The sequence below is a fragment of the Crinia signifera genome, chromosome 5 (genome assembly GCF_055691185.1).
Source record: "Crinia signifera chromosome 5, ASM5569118v1, whole genome shotgun sequence".
NCBI lineage: Eukaryota > Metazoa > Chordata > Amphibia > Anura > Myobatrachidae > Crinia > Crinia signifera.
In genome coordinates, this window is record NC_139221.1 from 166,244,245 (window position 1) to 166,266,238 (window position 21,994).

At 39.1% G+C, this 21,994-nt stretch overlaps 1 protein-coding gene across 6 annotated transcripts in view; it reads right to left on the reverse strand.

Moving 5' to 3' along the window:
* Nucleotides 1–21,994, reverse strand: part of TRIO (trio Rho guanine nucleotide exchange factor) — a 270,904-nt gene that overhangs the window by 159,888 nt on the left and 89,022 nt on the right. For all 6 annotated transcript variants that reach the window (XR_014474954.1, XM_083188252.1, XM_083188251.1 and 3 more), the window contains exons 14-20: nucleotides 19,500–19,695; nucleotides 12,847–13,013; nucleotides 10,660–10,779; nucleotides 5,533–5,724; nucleotides 3,423–3,572; nucleotides 1,976–2,090; nucleotides 935–1,050 (exon numbers count right to left, since the gene is read on the reverse strand). Coding sequence is in view for 5 of the 6 variants with exons in the window: in XM_083188252.1 (XP_083044378.1) it covers nucleotides 935–1,050; nucleotides 1,976–2,090; nucleotides 3,423–3,572; nucleotides 5,533–5,724; nucleotides 10,660–10,779; nucleotides 12,847–13,013; nucleotides 19,500–19,695 (1,056 nt within the window). In the remaining variant the exon portion in view is untranslated. The remainder of the gene's footprint in view (nucleotides 1–934; nucleotides 1,051–1,975; nucleotides 2,091–3,422; nucleotides 3,573–5,532; nucleotides 5,725–10,659; nucleotides 10,780–12,846; nucleotides 13,014–19,499; nucleotides 19,696–21,994) is intronic.

Sequence of the window (21,994 nt, forward strand, 5' to 3'; positions counted from 1 at the left end):
ACCTAGCCAGTTCAATCATACACACCAGCAGATCTATACCTAAATCTGCTGTCGGTCAAACAGCAGCAAGACAGGCAAACCGAGATTCTGCATTTACACACCTGCTACTGGTTATCCTACTGTACTGTCTCACCAGTGTGACCCATGATTATAACCCCCCAAAAAACAACTTACATGTATGTTGGCATAATCTATTGGGGATATATGAGGATCACAATAATTACACAGAAAGCTACATAGATTTGTGTAACTAGCTGCCACGCAGCAAAAAGCCTTACTATCAACCTATACTTTTGCAGAGCGCTTTTTTGAGACAAGGAAAAATACTACCCAAACCCCGTTTTAATAATTTCCCTAATAAAAATCCTATGTTTTAGATAATAGCAATACCAGCAAGCCCTCTGTCTGTGATATAAGGGTGCCCCTACCCAGAGTACTTCTTTCTTCTCCTCCTCTCTTGGAACAAATGTCTACTTAATACATTATATACTCAGGAGAGCACCACTGGCGGTCCAATAAAAAGGACACCACATATCCACTAAACCATTGGTGTTTAGGACCTATTTGTCCACTATAGGACTTGTCGCCAGTTCTTCACAGACTTGATACTATACCTTTACAACCATAACCTTAACAGTGGCTGATTACCACTGACCAGTGCGGACCTAACTCTCTCAAACTCCCTTTACCCCCTTTCCCCCTATCCGATAATTAAATGTAAAATAAACATTTCCATTTATATACTGTACCTTCATTCATATATCCATCTCATCAGAAAAAAAAAAGTTAAGAAGACTAAGCCAAATAAAAAAAGCGCTTAATATTAATGCAGTAGTATTCTTAATGTTAACATAGCTAAATATACAGAAATCCAAATTCTTCATGTATAGACAGTTTAATATTAAAATATGAGTACAGCTTTGGCACATCTAACCTGTTTGGCACTTCTTTCAAATACTACATATTGCTGGCAGTGGTCTAGTCGCCTCTTCCTTAAGGTCCAATAATGTAGTACTCTGTTTTCTCTTTGAAACAATTCATTCAAGATATCTGCAAATAAATGGAAAATAGCAATAACCTCAAGAAATAAGCTGGTAAATATAGTAAGAGTAATGTAATAAATGTAGAAATTAAAATTGGATCAGAAATATTGTTAATGCATTCAGCCTGGTTTTCATGAAATGTAGATAGAAAAATACATGTTGAATGCAAAACATACTTTAGGTTGGCTAGTAGAACGTTGTACCTCTAATTTGTATTTGTAATTTGCATTACTTGCCCATTTCTGCCGACATGTGAATAATATTTATGTTGCACATGCCACAGTGTGATGGTCAAATAATTATTTTTAGGCTATTATAAAACTACAATTCTAAACTTCCTTTAGTAACACATAGCAACACATATGAAACATTATGTCAATGCCACCTGAGAAATACTACAAAACCCTTGATTGGAGTTTGCATTTCTCCCTCTGATTGAGTGTGCCCACAAACCAAAATGATACTGCTAGGTTAATTGGCTCCCCCAAAAATGAACCCTAGAATGTCTGTTTGTGTGTGGTGTACATGTGGTAGGGAATATAGATTGTAAAGCGCTGCAGAATATGAGTGCACTATATAAATATTTGGTGGTAAATAAATAGATAGAAATATTACTTTAGAGCGCTTGAGGGTTGGATGTCACTAAGGACAAAAGGGAAGCATGTTTTGCGTGTTGGGGGGAGGGAGAGTAGATTGAAGACATATGTTTATTATATCATTGTCAACATAAGCAGTAAAAAAAAAAAAAATTCCCTATGTGATGATTACAACGCATACTTGATGAATTTCTTTTTAATAGGCCAATATCCAAGCAGTCATTTACAAAGCATTAACTGGGTATAATCAACAGTCATTAAATAACTGTGGCAACTACTATGTCAATAGAGTCATGTAGGTTTAGAGTAGAATGGAAGCACAACACGGAAACTTACTTTTTACTTGCTGCTCCGGAGCTTTAACATGTGTCACCATTCCTGGCATATTTACACTATTCCTGTGCAAGTATTTCAAAAAGACATCAGCGTTTCTTCGAGCCAAAGTGCAAGCCTAGAAAATAGTAATTTCATTAATTTATGCTAAAACAAAAGATGAACTACATATACTGCACATTTAGGGCCTGACTCTAGTTGACTTGTTAAGTAGCGTAAACTTGCTGCTTAGCATGCCATCGATTGATTTTTCCCCTGTTCCCAAATATGTCAGTCTTGACTGAACTACATTTGTGGTGTCCGGCTCCTAGAGCAGGGCAGCCGCCTACCCTCAGAAGAAATCGGCCTGCCTGCGCTCAGCATGGGGGTGGCCAGAATTTCCAAGGCACACCCACTGTTTTTGTGTGTACGGCCAGGCAACTGTGCAAGTCACCGAAGGTGTCCGCACAGAAGTCCTGCACATGCGCATATGAGAATATACGCATGTGTAGAGTTCAAACATTGGTCTCCAATGCAAATACGGCCCTTAGCTTCGAAACAATGTATTCAGTAAAGGAGTCAATTTAAAAATCTCTAAAGCTTATACACAATCTGGCAATAACAGCTACTAAATCATATATGTAAAAGTTTCAGTACCTTTTCAGAACTGGTATTTGTAACTGTGACAGAGTGATTGAGCCCATTACAATTTAAATATTTATCCGTAAAAAGGCAAAAGATCAGGAAACCAAGAGTGTTTACAATGATTTGACATTTAAGAAAGTAAAGACATTATGAGCCAACTAATGAAAGCACAATTTCCAACTTTTTTTTTGTTGTGTCATATTTGATAAAAAGCTTGTCATTACATAGCCAGCTTAACAAAATTGTAGGTCCTGCCAAGCAATGTAATGGAGGCCCTATCCACCCATTCACAGGAATAAATAGAACACAAAAGTTATAAATTACTCCTCCTGTGGTCCTGTGCTGTCCTTACTCAGTGATTGGCTGCCATCAATCAGCATGTTAAATAGCCATTCACTGTCTTGCTGCATGCTGGGAGTCAGGTAGTGAATGCTGCCTGGCTGCAATTCATAATCAGAGTGTCAGGACAGCATTCTATATCTGCATCCCAAGAAGCTCCAGATGCAACAGCCTGGGGGCCTTAATATGGCCTTGTATCATCATTAGCTTTTTTAATGAAATTGTAATAAAACAAAAAAATATTATGCCACGATAATTATGCAAACAACTCAATCTGCAAAAAAAAAACTACCATAAAGAAATGTATACTGCAAAATGTGTGTTGTAAACCTTAAAACTTAAATTAATAATTTTCCCATTTTGATAGCAGATTCCTGTGAAACATGCAGCTCATTAACATGACACAGTTTTCCTGATGCTACTACTGTTGTCATTTACATAACACAGATGATTTGGAGTGTGATTGTGCTAGTAACAAAGATCGTACCTTAAGAAAAGCCTCTTTTTGCTCAAGGTGCTTGCTAATCATGGGAGTGACATGATCTGTTTCAGAGTTCGGCCCAAGCTTGTCAGCACCTCCGCACCAATCTTCCTCTCGCTTATACTCCTGCTCCAGGCTTTCTAGAACACTACATACCTTAAAAAAGATCAAACATTTTAACATGCATCCTACAAAATATTAAGGATTTATAGATGATTTTCTTAAAGATTTGCATAGCTGAAAAAACGGAACTAATTTTCTTTAGCTGGGAGCTTCCCCTCCGTCACTCAAATTATCCCATAATTTGAGTGACGGAGGGGAAGCTCTCAGCTAAAGAAACCTTTTGATGAACATAGGCCACCAGTCCTTGGTAAGTCCATTTTCATAAGGTCCCCCGTCGAGGAGACCAGGCTATTTCTATAGTATTTACCTGTCCAGGAGGAAGCAGAAGATCTAAAGATACCTTGATGTGCAAATAGGGCACGGGCTGAAGGTCAGTTAGCAGGGTCCCATTATAAGCGACTAGACAAGGGGATACCATACAGAGAAGTTGGTGTACTTGACCAATTACCAAAAGGGATACAGCGCCTATGATTCTCCATTTTTAGCATGGTTACTAATACTATTCAGTGTGCTGGGGGGAACCAATATCTTGTTACTTACTCAGTATTAACCCCTTCCTTGCATGCACCTGAATAGTATTACTGAACTAATTTGAGCATCTACCACTATCTGTATGTATATTGTTAGAGAGAGAGAGAGGAGCTTGTGTTAGACGGAGATGCAGGTCCTGATATGCCACATGGAGTAATCTGGGGTTGCTCCAAGGTATGTAGCTCTTCGTTCAGATATATCAAGTAAGGAGCCATTATCATGTGGCTCCTTGCTGGTTAATTGTAGACCCAATTTAGGGTAACAGTGGTGTGGGGTGCGGTGCCCCATGACTGGTTGGGCTGGGTGGCTTTAGTGTGGCATGCCTTTACATTCTATTAACACTTTTCCCTCACTAACACTATCTTTCTATTATTTTAATTGCATTCCATTTTTTAACACTAACACTATAGTATTTCACTGGCATGCCGCACTGGGCTTCCTAGCTTATGATAGTTTTTGGGGTGCCACACCCTGCACCTAGATATAGCGCTAGGGACCCCCAATATACAGAGAAGCCTTGACGCGGCTTGGGGGCATGTCATACACCTGCGCAGGTATAGGTAGCCAATATCTCTTAATTCTATTATCATGTAGTGCTCAAGATTGGTTACTAATAGCACTCAATGCGCTGGGGGAACCAATGTCTTGTTACTTACTCAGTATTAACCCCTCCCTTTCATGCACCTGAATATTATTACTGAACTAATTTGAGCATCTACCACTATCTGTATGAAGTACAAACCCCACCTAAACCTAATTCTCTCTGCAAATGTTACATCAGCACCACCTGCAGTGCATATGTTTTGTACATTAGAGAATGATTACGCCTTTGCGAGTGAACTAGAATAACCTCCTTTATGTTTGGGGGTGCTGCCATTAACAATGATATAAGCCAAGAGAAAAAAAAAGGAAAGGGAGATGTCTTTGCTGGTGCACTTAAGGGGAAAAATTATCTTATTAATACATAACTGTTATTGTGTATAACATCTAAAAGTACGCAACCTGTAAAATATAAAATATATGTACAAGGTATCATGTAATCAAGAATCAGAAAATAGCTTGAGACCTTGTACTTTCCTGTATATTTCACAAGTTGCACTCTTTTAGATGTTATACACAATAAAATACATATTTAATAAAATAATTTCTCCCCTTAAGTGTGCCAGCAAAGAGCATCTCCCATTCCTTTTTGTTGATTACTTACAAATAAAGCAAGTTTTTTTTGTCCAAGCAAAATATAAATTTTACCTGGAACACTGATTCAACCAACTACCTGATTTTAGAATTAGAGGGGGATTTACACCTTGAATCTAAATGGCTTCAAAAGCATTCCCTCCACCTTGTATTGAAATGACAGTATTAGTAATTATATTGACAGATATTAGTTTGAAAAGAAATGCAAAAAATATATTCAAACTATAAATATTTCCATATACTGTATTAGGCCTACATAATAACATACCTGCTCCGATGTTTTATAAAATGCAACAGAGGCATTGACAAGTTTCAGGCGATCTTCCATTTTAAGCATCAGCTGTTGCCAATGCGAGGCCACTTTTTCAGCACAATCCCTTATCATATCCATATCATAATGATTGGCTTGTAGCATAGCCTCCGCCTTTTGCTGCACTTGCAGGGCACTCTGGTGTGTTTTCTGCAAGAAAAAGTATGTTTCTTACTGTACTTACAGGTTTACTTTCAAAAACAATACATAAACTTTTCAGGGCACACTTATTAGTTCTTAGCCCTTACGGTTATAAATCTTCAACTTTTGCTTGGACAGGATGTCCATCGCTATAAATAGACAAACACAACAACTTCAAACCTATTAGATTAATAGAAACTAAGGGTACTTCTTTCCTAGCACAGCGACCAGATTTCCTATGTACGGCACCGCAGGGAAACGCATCGCATGGGCCATTATAACGGCATGCGATGCGATTTTTTTTATGTAATTTTTTCTATGCTCATTGTACCCCACTATATCCCATCGCATGCCCAGCAAAATCGCATGCGATTTTATAGGGTGTGCGATGCGTCTTTTTCATTACCCCACTATCCACGTTGGAATGGAGTTGATTTTATATAGTGTGGCGAGTGCAGCGAGCCCGAAGCGTGGTGAGCGTAGCGAGGGGACGTGGATTACTTCACATGTATTCCATGTCCGCTCGCCATGCTTCGGGCTCGGTGGCTCGCTGCGCTCGCCACACTATATAAAATCAACTCCACTCCTAACTTGGCATTAGGGTGGCCAATCTGGGGATCGGGATCGGCAGGATCCTGGGATTTTGTCCCAAAATTGCCGGGATTTCAATTCCGGGATTGGAGCTTCCAATTTTTTTAAATAAGGAATGCCAATCCCGGGATTGAGCATTTTTCAATCCCGAATACCAGGATTGAAAAAATGCCCCGGGATTGGCATCCCTACTTGGCATTCAAATACAGTGCCTGAGAATGTACACAAATTAGTTTCATATTTTGAAAACTTGTTTCATGCACAAATAAACTATATTTGTGTGTATTTCATGTGATTGTACAACATAAATGCAAGCTACCTCATTCAAATATAAAAAAATTACAAAATACGGAAAAATCCGTTATCCAAGATGCTTCTGGTCCCGAGCATTTTGTATAAGGGATACTCAACCTGTATAAAATAGCTAGCAGCATGATTGCTAAGGGTAACACCTCCACTTATCCTCATTGGGATTGATACATTTCCCCTAAAAATTTGAAAAAAAGGTTGGCATTTGACCTAGATGCCAGAGTCAAAGTTAAAACCTGTGACGAGCACAAACCAGCCAAAATCAAAATGGTGTCACATGTACTTGCAACAAAATTCATACAGTAAAGTTTATTTTTGAACCACAGGTGATTGCAAGCAGTTTATATCTTGGTATTTGGTATAATTTTGATAGAATTGGCAACAGAAATAGGGGTAATAGACATGGTAATGTCAGGATGTCACCAGCAGCCTCAGCGCTATAATCAGGAACTCATAAATTAATGCCCAATCTAGCAATTAAGGCTTCAAGGTCAATAGTAATACAACCCACAGAGGCAAGCAATAAATGATCAAAGATACATAATGGATACAAAGAAAATATTGAAGCAATTAAAAAGGGACAAATAGGTAACCTAATAAAGCAGACAACAAACTAAGTTATGGGATAACAATTCAGTAAAAAAAAATGTATACAGTATATCAGTAATAAGATATCAGCTGCTTGTAATTCTGCTCTGTCATAATGTATATTCCGATAACGTTTGATGTTTAGCGAGTGAAATTCAGTCATTAATTGCTGGTGGTATAGGAGCTGTACATTGAACTGATGTCAATAGATCTAGCCTGAACTTAGAATTTAAACTGTGAGTACAGGATAGCTGCATGACAAGCAAAGATTATGCTGTACTAGTAGTTAAGAAGTGTATTTTATAGTACTAAAAAATAATGTTAATAATAGATATTGTGCTGTCAGGCTAGCATTTATGGAATGTGGATTACTTAATTCTTGTAAATAACACTGGGAATGAGATAGGTAATGTAACATCAATGGTCTGCCTGTTCTTTTACTGAAAAATAAACATACTAACAATTTCTTTCCATGACCTCAAGAGGCAACCACAATGTGATTATTTTCCAATAACTGTGCAAGATGTTGGTACCTGGTGCTACATCCAGTGTACTTCATTTAATCTGTGGTTGCAGACCTGCTGAAAAAACAAGCAAAGCCCCTAAGGACAAGAAGTCTTTAAAAGTAATCAGCTAGATAGTGGAGAAATGTAGATGCTTAGGTTCCATCTACTGTGTCTGGGTTAAATCACACTGCTGAATCTACAGATTTTAACACAGGACCACATATTGGACTTAACAGTACAGCACTGATACACAATCCGTTTTTACAGTCCCTAAACAATGGAATACGGTAACTTATCTGTGACAAACCATTAGACTTACAACCTGTCAACTTTGGCTTAACACCATTTTGTGAACTTTGAATTCATCTAAATATATCAGTTAATAAATGCTCATCACACTTGGCATATTAGCTGATATATTTAGATGTTTGACTTCAACATTCATAATTCCATTAATTACTACTGTACATAGATGAGTGGTGTACATTATGCATATGAAAATCATGTTCAAAGTATTACATTAAAATACTTATTAATAGCCTAATAGACTAATGGGGTATTTTATTACATGTGGTCATTTATCGCACATGTACTATATGGCTATCCAATTATAGATGGTATTTACCATGCAGTAAATGACCCTTTATCGGGCTATATATACGATAAGTTCCCAGATCCATTACATGCAATAATGTACCACAGTTAATAGAATAACACCCTAAAGCTGGATACACACTTTAAGATTATCGGTCAAATCTTTGTGATTGGAAAGAAGATCTGCTAACCTATAGGAGAAAATAGCAACCAACTATTTGTTCCCAAAAGCCAGAAATCTGCAAAAATGGGTGTTCAGATAAATTGGTTTAACCAAATGGATTGAACAAATTTATGTGAACATTCCATTTTGTCTGTTTTTTAGTATTTGGGAGCAAATGGTCAATTTGTTACCATAAATATTTGTTACCATAAATTACCAAATTTACTTTCCACTAAGAAGGACTGGACAGATATTCTTATAGAGTGTATCCAGCTTTATAAAGAGTTAACAAGCCTTTTAAAAATTAAAGTGGTCCAGCTTTAAGTATTATAAATGTATGGCATTATGCAGGATCTAGTTTTTTTTTTTTTAACCCTGCTGGTTTAAGTTACCTGCAAGTAGACCTTTACTAAAACTAAAGAACATTTTCTGAATAAAATAATGGACACCAATTTTCTTCCTACATGCAGCTAATTTTTAATCATCCACATTCTGCTGTGTGAGGTTGCTTTGCACTTTTATGGTGCCCACACACGGTATTATGCTTCTATAATTATAAGTATACTTATTTAATAAGTATACTTAATTACTTGTGGAAAAAAGGAGTTTTTAATCGGAGTGCGCTCTACAGGTATCACCCAACACAGCAAAAATACAATGTCATTTAAATCATAAAATAATCATCCAATCCTTGTATAGAATGAGACGTAGACTCCATTTCAGGACAATAGTATTTTAACTAAAAACAACCCAATGAGTTTCATCAGGGGCACAACAAAAAAAGAACTTAAAGCGAGGTCTATACAATGGAGAATGTTCAATATATAGTTTGGTACTTTATTATCAATCAGTAACCTCCAAAGAGGCTTAAATCTGCAAATCTCCACCTCTTTGGCGGTTACTGATTGATTATAAAGTACCAAACTAATATATATATATATATATATATATATATATATATATATATATATATATATATATATATATATATATATGTATAGAACATTCTCCGTTGTATAGACCTCGCTTTAAGGGTCTTTTTTGTTGTCCCCTCGATGAAGTTGTTTTGATGAAACGCGTTGGATTGTTTTGAATAAAAAGACTATTGTCCTGAAACGGAGTCTACGTCTCATTCTATACAAGGACTGGATGATTATGTTTTAAATGACATTGTATTTTTGCTGTGTTGGGTGATAACTGTAGAGCGCACTCCGATAAAAAAACCTTTTTTCCACATTGTTGTTCTGTCTCTCACTAAAGCTGGCCATACATCAGAAAGATCGATCTTAAGATCGATTGCACTCACGATTGTGTACAATTTCCCTTGAAATCCCCGGCAGTCCTTGGTGGTTTTTGGACACACAATCTACTCACAATCCATCATACAATCAGTCATACAATCCATCTGCTGCATGATTGTGCACACAAGATGTGCACACAATCTGCATACAATCCATCATACAATCAGTCATACAATCAGTCATACAATCCATCTTATGATGGATTGTATGATTGTGTACACAAGATGTGCACACAATCTGCATACAATCCATCTTACAATCGATTGAGATTGTATGATTGGGTACAATATCTTTCTGATGTATGGCCACCTTAACAGGAGAGTCTTATCGGAGGAGCTGCCTGTAATTATAGCGCATAACGGAGGCCTTTTTTTTGATACTTAATAACTTCTATAATTATACTGCTTAGGTTTCAACAAGATTAGTCCAGTCAAGCCATTAACAGATCACTTCCAGTAGTGCTATAATATATTTTCTCTCTGTTTCCAAATTCAACTTACATTCCATATTGAGACTGTTCCGTTCTTTCAGTTCCTTATAATAGTATTTTTTCCCCTTTTTTATGCATGAAGACAAAACTAAAACAGTATGGCAGCAAAGTGGCTCAGATTGTATTACCTTAGCATCACAACATTTAAAAATAATTTATAGATAATATAATTACAGTGAACACAGGAGAATACACATATTAACACCAAGAGATGGCCACAATCAGCTAATTTTACATTATGGTTTTTCTAACGGCAGTTTACTACAGTAGTGATGTTTACAGTTTCCTTTAGCAATAGTTTAGAAAAACATGAAATGCAAGATATGGGCAGCTGTATTTCATTTTAAAGCTTACTTGGTAACTAGAAAATCCCAGTAAATGTCGGCTTGAAATGACACTTACCTCTATTGCGTGCTGAAATTGCTCATGTTCCCTTTGAAGTTGCTCTGCCTCCTGCAGTGAACTGGCTGTAATGAGACCAGCATTTAGCATAGATTCCCCATTTCTGATCCAACCCAGCACCTTAAAATAGACAGATGTTAAGATTTAAAAGATGTGAAAACCAATGGAAACAATAACTGATAAACATTTCAATTATCATAATTCAATGCTAAATAGTTTAAAAAAAATAAACCGTACAGTTATTAATATATTGTACAGAAAGTTAAATTACTTGAAAACACATAATAATCAATTATTCTAGGTGAATGCAACAAATTTATAACAAACATCAGCATCACCCAAAATAAAATCCTAGCACTAGCTTAAGAATGGCTTATGACCAAAAAATTAAATACTGACAGCAGTATCTCATGTCCATCCAACATGTAAAATCTTATATGAACAGCAACATTAAGTATTGCTCTGTGCACAAAGTAATTAATTAGCACAATAATGCATTCTGCTTGTATTACTCTATACCGTTATGCAATGAATAGAACATTTTTAATCAACCAAGAGTAAGTTACAGCATTGCTTCAGAAAACTATAATGCTTTGAAAATGTATAATGAAGGGAATATGAACTGCACGTGCACAAAAAATCTGTGCAAATTAGCTGGCTTTGTGCAGCTTATCCCAATTCCCAAATTAGTTACTAAAAAAAGCTACAACTGACCCAGTAATTTAAATATCCTTCTAAATGAATGACAAGGATGGGGTATGGTTTGTTAATGCTCAAAGCAGAGAAAACGCATTGTTGAGGAAGAATTGAAGAACCGACAGCATTGAAATAGCTGATGGGGCAAATAGCGGTGGGTGTCTTTTAAATCCTGCCTGCCAAATAACAGGCAAGCGGGCAAAGAACGGACAAGGGTCACGACTGTCTGGACTGACTACTCCCCTAAAGCTGGGTACACACAAAGATTTATATGTTCGATCTGTCTGGAGGACAAAAATCTGGTTATTTATGAGAGCAAAAGACAATAAATCATTCTCTCCCAAATGATTGAAAACACATAAGAGCTATTGGTTGGATAAATATGTTAAATCAAATGGCTTTAACCAAATTGTCTGAATGACCATTGTCTGTTTTCCAATATTAGGAGCGTGAATGGTTGTTGTGTCATTTGTTCTCATGCAATACCAGATTTTTGTTACCACCAGGCAAATTAGACAGATAAATCTTGTGTGTGTACCCTGCTTAAGAATCAGTAAGTGTACACACTTAATCAGATTGTTTATTTGTAGATTAAAAATGTCAGCTTTAATAAAGCTTATAAAAAATAAAGTCGTCCTAAAAATATATTATCTATTTTGTTTTAATATGCTTTAAAACCGCTTTAATCATAGATTTAATAAAGATGAGATTTGTGCACATAACACTGTTACTAGTCAACTTCAGGGTTGCTGTGGGTTCAAACAATGTTTAGTACCCTTCGCATTATACTTCAACAAAAGCTTAAGATGGAAAAACAACAACAATTCTCCTGGAGACTATACTACTTTTAAAGCTAGTAGATAATTCTATACAACAACATCTGGCTAATGTAAGAGGACAAGAACTGGATATGCAAATTGTTATTTACACTTTGTTATAATGTATGCCAGTGGTTCCCAAACTGTATGCCTAGGCTTCCTGGGGTGCCTTGGAGCACTTGCAGGGGTGCCTCAGGTTGGTGGTCCAGAACCAATTCAAGTTATTTATGGCCAATGAAATAGGAAAAATCAGTGCTTGTGGCTTCCAATTAAGCATATGTAAGTAAACAAAAGTGAATCATGTTTTTCAACACATAAGTGGACCTAAGGAAAACATTTAAATCACAACTAAGTTAATATTTTTCCTGAAATTAGTAGCCAACTTTTGGCCTAGGGGTGCTGTGAAAAATATTTTGATACTTTAGGGTGCTGTGATTCAAAAAGTTGGGGAACCACTGCTGTATGCCAAAGAAGGCTGTAACAGAAAGGAAGTGGCTTACAAAAAGTTAATACAGTACTGAAATATTGCCCAAAATGAGAGAGATGGTGCTATATATAATTATTTTTTCAGAATAGTAGCCTTAAGCATTTACTGAAAATTATTTGGCCTTAAGTAATGTACTGTGTAATGTCACTCTGAATACATTATCGATCTTTCCATGCCATACTATACCTGTTTTACTTCAGCTTGAAGATGGCGGAGCTGCACACACTGTTCTAGATGTTTCCGGTGCTGCTCAGCAGATACATCCAAATCTTGCTGTTTCTCATGGAGAAATTCAAGCAAATCTTGTACTCGTGTTGCCATATCTACATCCCTGTCACAGAGAAGATCCACTCCTGAAAACAAGAGAAAAGTGCTTAGTACTGATAGTTTGGTAAACCATCTTCTGAAATGCGTATTTTAGAACTAAATTGCCATTACTTATTTATTTATTAAACAGTTTCTTATACCGCAGCGCTTTACAGAGAATATTTGAACATTCACATCAGTCCCTGCCCCAGTGGAGCTTACAATCTATATTCCCTATCACATGTACACGCAGACATTCTAGGGTTGATTTTGTTGGGAGCCAATTAGCCTACCAGTATATTTTTGGATTGTGGGAGGAAACCGGAGTACCCGGAGGACACCCACGCAAGTACGGGGAGAATATACAAACTCCACACATTTAGAGCCATGGTGGGAATCGAACCCATGACCTCAGCGCTGTGAGGAAGTAATGCTAACCATTACATCGTCCGTACTGCCTAGTTATTGCTCTAAGCAAAATCAAATAGAAAAAAAAAAGAATTTTGGTACTTCGCAATAAATCTCTGTGAACAATTCCTCTGGAAAACCAATTACACGAACTACAGTAGAGGTAAAGCACAAACAAAAGAAACAACAGTAACTACAGAAACAAACCCCTTAACTGCGGCAAGGAAACTGTAACCAAAAACACACACTAAACTGCAGGAAGAGAACATCACAGTAAGGGTGTCCAGTGTCCCCTATGGAAGAGATTTATTGGTAAGTCCCAATATCCAGTTTTCTCCCATCGCATAAGAGAGAGAGCGGTGAACCCTGCTAAACAGTGCAGCCAAACGGAGACTCAAGTGGTGCCCCAAAATAACTGTAAAGCAGATACCTCTCTAGGCCGCCATCCAAGAAAAACCCATTGAACCCAATAAAACTAGCAAAAAGAGAAGACATCAGAAGATGAGAAGATGTGATATATGCCTGGCAGATAGCCAAAGGGCCAAGGACCGTTTGGTAGCAGGCCAACCTTGCTTATGTGCATCATACAGGACAAAAAGTCAGTCTTCTGCAGATGAGTAGTTATATCGACATAAATGCTAAGGGCCTCCATCACATCCAAGGACTGAGAAGCCAGATAAACCCCAGGGAAAACCGGTACCACAATAGGCTGATTGATGTGGAAGGCAGAAACCACATTTGGCAAAAAAAGCCAAACTTCTACGGAGCTCCGCTCTGTACTCCTGAAAAACGAGTTGTACAGAGAGCAAAAGGCGAGAGCTCAACTCAGACACCCACCTAGAAGACAGGTAATCAGATCCATGGTCTCCAAAGGACTGTAAAATGTCTGACACCATGTTGAGATCCTAAGGAGCAGTAGGCAGAACATAAGGTGCTTGAAGATGGAGAACGCCCTGAAAATAAGTCTGAATATCTGTGAGAAGCAAGACTGCGATAAAAGAACACAGAAAGAGCAGAAATCTGCACTTTTAGAGAACCCAAAAACAAATGCGCATCAAAGCCTGTCTGAAGAAAGTTCAGGAGGTGACCCAAGTGAAAAGATGAGGTGGGAAGCAGACATCTTTCACACCAACAGACATATGACCTCCAAATAAATATGATGGTGAGGTCACATGCTCAAAAGCCTGCAGAATAGTGGGAATGGCTAAGGTTCGAATTCTGCATTTATGCAACACCGCTCTCAACAGCCAAGCTGTCAAATGTAGCCGCTGTAAGTTGGGATAGAAAAATGGCCCCTGTTGAAGGAGAATTAGTCAGAGTCAGCAGCCAATGATCGTCTACCAGAAATGACCAAATGTCCGTATACCACGACCTATGAGAACAATCTGGGGAGATGAGAATTACGATATTATTATGATTGTGATATCTTCTAGTTTCAACCACTTCAGAAGAGGAAATGGTGAAAACAGGTACACTAGTCAAAACGGATGAAAATGAATAAGATAGCATTTAAATCATACAGGGAGAATGATTACTGCTGTGTTCAAAGGGTGCACTACAATTACCCAGTAAATTAACTCTGCGCATATCCTCCACGGATAAGAAATTGAGACTCAATGTTTTAATAAAAATATTGAAGTTTATTTGGCCAGATATGTGGTTATCTCAATCTAACATGGATAACTCTTTAAAAAGATAAAAAAAAAACAGTCATGTAATGTTTTTGCACATTATTCCAGATTTCAAACATTTTAGGGTATGGGCAAAAGGTGGTGATCCCTAATACCGGTATATGGACAAAAAGGGTACACACACAATAAAGATAATATTTTACAATTTTAGTTTTTTTATTGTGTGTATGTGTACTCTTTGTCCGTATACCGGTGTCCTGACAAGATCTAGATCAATCTGGGGAAGACCCCACTGCTCCACTAGTAGTGGGAACACACGGAGATAGAGAGCCCACGCCCCGAGGTGTAGGTTTTGTCGGCTTAGAGTGTCTGCCTGCCAGTTTTCAGTTCTCAAATTGAAGATGGCTGTAATTGCTAGAGTGTACCTTTCAGCCCAGCAAATGATGGGAGCTACCTCCAGCACGGCCGCTCTGCTGCGCATCCCACCATGTCTGATTATGTGCACCACTGCAGTGGCATTATGTGACTGGACTTGGATGGCTTTCCCCACGGAGGAGAGGGAAGGCCTGGCTCAAGGCATTGAAAATCTCCTGTGGTGACCAACGGCCCTGGGAGAGAGTGTACATGGTAACTGCCTCCCAGCTGTGGAGGCTGGCCTCTGCCATCAGGAGCACCCAAGTCCACAATCATTGACGACCCTCCAGCAGATGAGCACTTTGCAACTACCACAGAAGAGTAATCCTCATCTGAAGGAAGAGATGAATCAACTGATGTATGTACAGATGAGGCACGGTCCATTTGGAGAAGAGATCCAGCTGAAAAGGTCTAGTGTGGAACAGACTGTAAGGCAGAACTTTGAAGGCAGCAATCATCTTGCCTAGAAGATTGATACAAAGATGAATTCACACCCTCCAAGGACACAACACCAATCGGACCAACTTCTGTATGGACTAAATCTTGTCCAGAGGAAGGACCACTTTTTTTTAGCACCGTATAAAAATGTATTCCTAAGAATTGAAGCCATAATGACTCCAAATAGTAATTTGGGAAGTTGATGATCAAGTCATGTTGGATGAACAACTAATGTGTCAACAGAATGCTGTTGCCCAATTGTTCATTGGATGGAGCCTTGAGCAAACAGTCTAAGTGAGGGATGATGCTTACTTCCTAAGTGTGCAGTTGTAACATCATTACCACCATGACCTTGGTAAAAACTGTTGCAGGTGAACAGAGGCTGAAAGGTAATGCCTGAAACCGGTAATGAGAGTTGCAGATTGAAAATCTCTGTTATGCCTGATGAGGTGTCAAGATACATACGTGGAGGTAAGAGTTTTGATATCCAAAGGAACCAAGGACTCCCCCACCTCCAGACCAGAAGTCACTGAATGAAGGGATGCCATCTTCAATTTAAAAACCTGCATGGCCTGCTGACAAGGAGGAGGTGCAACGGCTATGACCCTGATATGAAGTGGGCACCCGAAAGGAATGACCTGTGCAAGTCCTTCAAGTAGCACCCCGCCCACCTGATCTGAACATTAGTTCACCAGTTTGGTCCCTGGTAGGCACAGACAGCAAACTGAGGGCACAATGAAGGTAAGACCTAAAAATGTACACTAATTGCTAGTCTTGGAGATGGGTTTGGGGCGCGGCTCCCCTTGGGTTGGTGTAACAGAGTTGCTTTCGGGGTGGCACACCCTAACATTTATTTATCACTATTTATTTTTCACTGATATTATACTTTCTCTAGCACTACACTTTTTAACCTCTAGCTTCTGCTTCTTTCTTATTAACACACCTTTTATAGCTTAGTTTTTCACTTGTGTGCTGCCCTGGGGTGACTGACTTATGCTGGCCTTTTTGGGGTTCCGCGCCCCAGATTTAAACTTAGTATTAGGGACCCACCAGAAATGAGGTCACCATGAAGCTGGTTGGTGGGCAAATATTTCTTGACCAACGAATATACCAAGAACCTTGATTATTGATTGATTTGATTAATAATATGGAGTGTGCATCTGCACCATGTGTTTTTCTTTGCAGAACTACAAGTCCCAGCATGATAGCACCTCATGTAAATCGGGTGTGCATTCTAAGATACACCACCCCCCCACAAGAATGCCATGGAGCAGGAATCACTGAGGGAAGGAAAGTAGACTTTCCTCCAGTAGCCTGTGAAATGCACTTGTCCAGCTGAGGGCCATACAGGGCATAACCAGAAAAAAGGAAAGCCTCGACATCTGCCTACCATTGACGAAGCCACACCACTCTACATTCGGAGACCACCAGGAGCAAGGATTTAAATCATGCCCACATCCTGTGAAGGTTTACCCATATACATAGCAGATTCTCATCTATATTCTGCCAAGGCGCCCATGTATTCTCTATATAGACCACCCTACAACATCTGTTCCACCGAGATTTCAATAGCCTTAGTCACCCAAGAGCTGACCAATGAGGGTGAAGGGCCACTCCTGCAGCTGTATATATCAATTTAAGGGTATTCTCCAATTTGAGATCAGGCAATTCCTTTCAAGTGGTAGCTCCAGGAAATGGGATAACTGTTTTCTTAGGCAAAAAAGAGATGGGTCAACAGTCAGCAGAGTCCCCCAATCCTGTTAATTCAGGCCAGTATCAATTGGTCATACAATTCCTAAGAGTCAGGAAAAGTGACCAACAAAAGACAATACAGGAAGGTTGAGAAGTGGCCTGTTCGGAATATGGAACCAGTTGAAAGTGATGGACCACGAGGAGGAGAGCATCGATGCCCTGTGAACGGTTTAGACTCTTCCGTAAGAGGTTCATCCTCAGTGTCCTAAATTAATTCGCTCACTTCCAATTGATAAATACCCTCATCACAAATATCAGATTTATAACACTGCAGGCAACTGATTTTTAACCTGTTGAAGGTTTGGCAGACGACGGGTGTTGGATAGAACTCCTAACAGAAGGCAAAACCTCCACAGACTTAGCTAGCGCATGAGCATGCATGTGAGAAGCTGAAGTGGAAGAAGACTCATTACAGTTTTCACAGAAAAGAGAGACCTCACTTAGGTTATGTGTAAACTTGGTCCTATGGGACTTGGACGCAATATACAATATTCACACTGGGTTCCTTGACTGTGAAAGAGCAGTCTCCCAGGGGAGGGGGACGCATTAACCCCTTCAGTGGTGGTTTTTTTTGGGAGCGTTCCCCACTGGACAAGTTTTTTGTGTGGAATGCTCCCTAGATCAGCCACTGCCCGGCCCTGCCCCCAGCAACCCGGCTGTGTGAGACGTGATGTTAGCAAGGTCACACCGCACACAGCCGGGGGTGGGGAAGGGGAGGCAGAGCAGCAGGAGACTTACAGCGGCTGAAGCTGATCTCAGCAGCGCTGCCCAGAAGAAAGAAGCGCAGTGGCACTCCCAAGGATTTTATGGGTTTGCCTGTCTGGGCACTGGCGCATAGCCTGGAAAATTCTCTGGAGTGCAAGCGAAGGGGTTAACCAGCGTCTCATTGCGCTAGTACAAGCAATTGCGAAGTTCTGTGAGCGTTTAAGTCCCGTAGCCAATTCGGCCAATGAACTGCTGGTTGTAATGATAATCTGTACTTCTTATATACTGTACCATACCTACCATCTATGCTTATTTAAGAGGGGCAATCTTGATTTGAAGACAATGTCCTCAATTAAAATACAATACATTCTTCTGAGTTGGGTCCAACTAGGGGATATGCGCTTACCAAGGCATGAAAAAGGGGTCTGAGTACTGTGACACAGAAATGCCACATTTAGGCTGTGTTCCAATATCAGACTTGCAGATATTGGGGCAGATGTATTAACCCCAGTGAAGAGATAAACTGGAGAAAAGTGGAGATAAATTGGAAGGTGATAACTCACCAGCCAATCAACTGTTATTTTTCAAACACAGTTGATTGGCTGGTGCATTATCTCCACTTTTACTCCCCTTTATCTCTTCACCAGGCTTAATACATCTGCCCCAGTGAGATGTATGTAATATTGTGATATACAGTAAGTGGTCGCTGTATATGTACACCAGCCCGACAATGTAATTTGCCGATCAAAGGGTAAAACACCTACAGTTTTTGTGCAGACAATGAAATAGTAGCACTGCACAATAACACCAGGAGTAAACAAAAGTTTGACTCTGAGATATGGAAGTGGGTAACCATCAAATCATCCCAGCCAAATCTCATTCTATCCCTCTATTCACTGTCTACTCCATCAGTGTCACACCTGTGTATCTGCCATTTAGAATGTAAGCTCTAAAGAGCAAAGTCCTCTTTCCTTCTTATTAATTTATGTATTTTGTAATTGGGCACTGCAGATCTCTTGTGACACTGTATAAATAAAGGATGATAACAATAATAATAACAACAATAATAATAATAATAATAATAATAATAATGAAAATCTGGAATGACGCTTCTCCCAAGCCAAAAGAGAGTATTGCAGGTGTGGAAAGACAGGAGATCACATTACCACTATGTAGCGTACATACCTGAAGTTTGGACCTCATTTACATACTGTAGTAGTTCTTGTCCTTGGTGGATGACATCAAATGTTAAATTATTCATAGTAAGTGCTTTGTCAGCATGATGCTGTAGTCTTTGTTCTGCAAGTGTAAGATCTTCTGTGTCAAAATCATTCATTTGTAGAGAAAGTTCATCATTCCAGGACTCCAAATCTGAAATGATCTGAAGTACAGAGAAACAATTTAAAAGAAGTTGGACACAACAATGGTAAATGGAGGAAACCCATGTCAATGCAATGACATGCCTCATTTACCCACATTGCAACTTTGTGCTTAGGAGCTTCAGCAAAGGCCACTACCCATTCGCCTGTGTTGCGGGCAATGGCCATTGGGGTTGGCGGAGCAGCAATGAGAGCAACCTACAGGACACTTGCCTGCCCACTCAAATCAAATAAGAAACTACTCTAAAGCATTTCCTGCTCCTTGCAGACACCACAGCATATATGTCTACCTGTGGCTGGAGGTGGGATATTAAGGCGAGGCTGCCTGGGCTGCTGGGAAAGAAATCTTAACTATACCTGAGCTATACCCAGGGTTATTCCTGTGTCACCTATGGAAGAAAAACTTTATTGTAATAAAAGCACTTCATTATTTTTCAATAAATGTTGCATACATACAGGAAGTGGACAGCACATTTTAAACACGTGAATAAATAAGGGGACACCAAGCATGCAGAACTCATAGGATGCAAAAGATGTGTGGCTCAAGCCAATTTATCAAACATTTTATAATCTGGTGTGCAAATGTTGGATTACCTTGTTTCCCTATAATTATGAATAGCCTGAATGCAGGAGGAGACCTCAGGGACGGAGATGGAGATTTCTAATGTTTTACAAGCAGTAGTGTCCAAGGTGACACAAGCATGGAACTCGGATGGGAGAAACCATCATAGATAGGGGACATGCATTTTCTGACTATCACATTTACCAATGCACATTTGTGAGCTCAGTGGTCCAAACAGCAGTCAGTTAGCTACTAAGCAATTAAGGGAAGGGATATGGTTAAAGGAACCATACATCACCCCTTCCAACAAACTGATGCGTTGTTTTGTGAAAAAAGTGGTCTTCAACCATAAGTCCTAACAGTAAAGAGTTCTAATTATTCAATAATATAAGGACACAAAAAACAGACTGCATGATAAATTAGCGTATTAATGCGTTAAATACAGAATAACAGGTGCTAACACACAGATTCCAGTGTTAACATGGTCAGTACCTGTTAACCCGCTATCAGGAAATTTTTTGGTGTCAGGGTGGTGAAAAAAACCCTGATAATCCTGGCTTTGGGCTAATTGGATATCACCAGGTTATCAATTAGCCTGCTGCAATTCACCACAGCTAATTGAATTCCTTCTTATATTCTCATAGGTTTGCCTTCTGGTATGTATATAATACTAATCCTAGAGTGGAATGATTGCACTGTTAAACTAAAAATTGCAATAAAGGACTGAAGATGGAACAAGTGGTTTTATTTGTATTAAACATAAATAGGTGCAGTTATGATTATAACCATGAATGTAGTCCAGGAAATTAAACAATACAGTGTGACCCTAATACTGCAGAGGAGCAGTGTGGTATGTCCAGTGATAGAAACTCTCACAGTATATACTGTGTATGCTTTAACACTGGTGTAGCTCCGTTTGTTGGATTTTTGCACTGATTGTATTATCTTTTAGAAATATTTACAAACATTAAAGGAACTTATAAGGAGCAGTTTTAGAAATAATTATACTGAAAAGTCATGTTTGGGACTTTCTCTGAGGATTTTGTCCTACAGTATATTCTATAATGTTTTGGGGTGCACTTTGCTGGCATGTGTGTAGCCATATTCTCAGAAGGCTGTGTCAATGCTATTAGCAACTAATGGCATGGAGTAATCATCTTCACCAAACTGCACTTTTCTGAGCAGTGCTTTCCAGAATTATAATTCCCACATCAATAGTGCATGTTTGGCCATCCAATGCTGTATAAATATAACCCTGGTGATACATCCTCAATCTCAAAAGTATTTTTAGGATATTCTGAAACAAAACATGGGACACCATTTCTACCACCATCAACCAAGCATAAGCTAAGTTACTTTATAGACAAAGAATGGGCAGCATCTCCCATGCAATATCCCAGACATTGGTAGACTTAACATAACAGCATATACCTCAGTGGCGTGTCAGCAAGGAGCAGCTTAAGAGTCGCTGAGCTGGCAGCCATTGTAAGCAGTGGAGACCAGCAGCGTGTCAGTACGGTGGGGCAACTGGAAGAGCTAAAAACCGCTTAACAGCATTGAGTGTTTAGCAGCTGTCAACTCTTCCAGGTGCCCTGGGCAGTGCGAGGAGGAAGTATGTACTTTAATCAGTGCTGCCCCATTGGATTCAGGTCTCAGCCTTGTACTTACAGGAAAGGAGTCGGAAACTTGGTACTCTTTACTTAGAAGGGCGCCCATCTCGGCCATCTCGGGCATTGAAT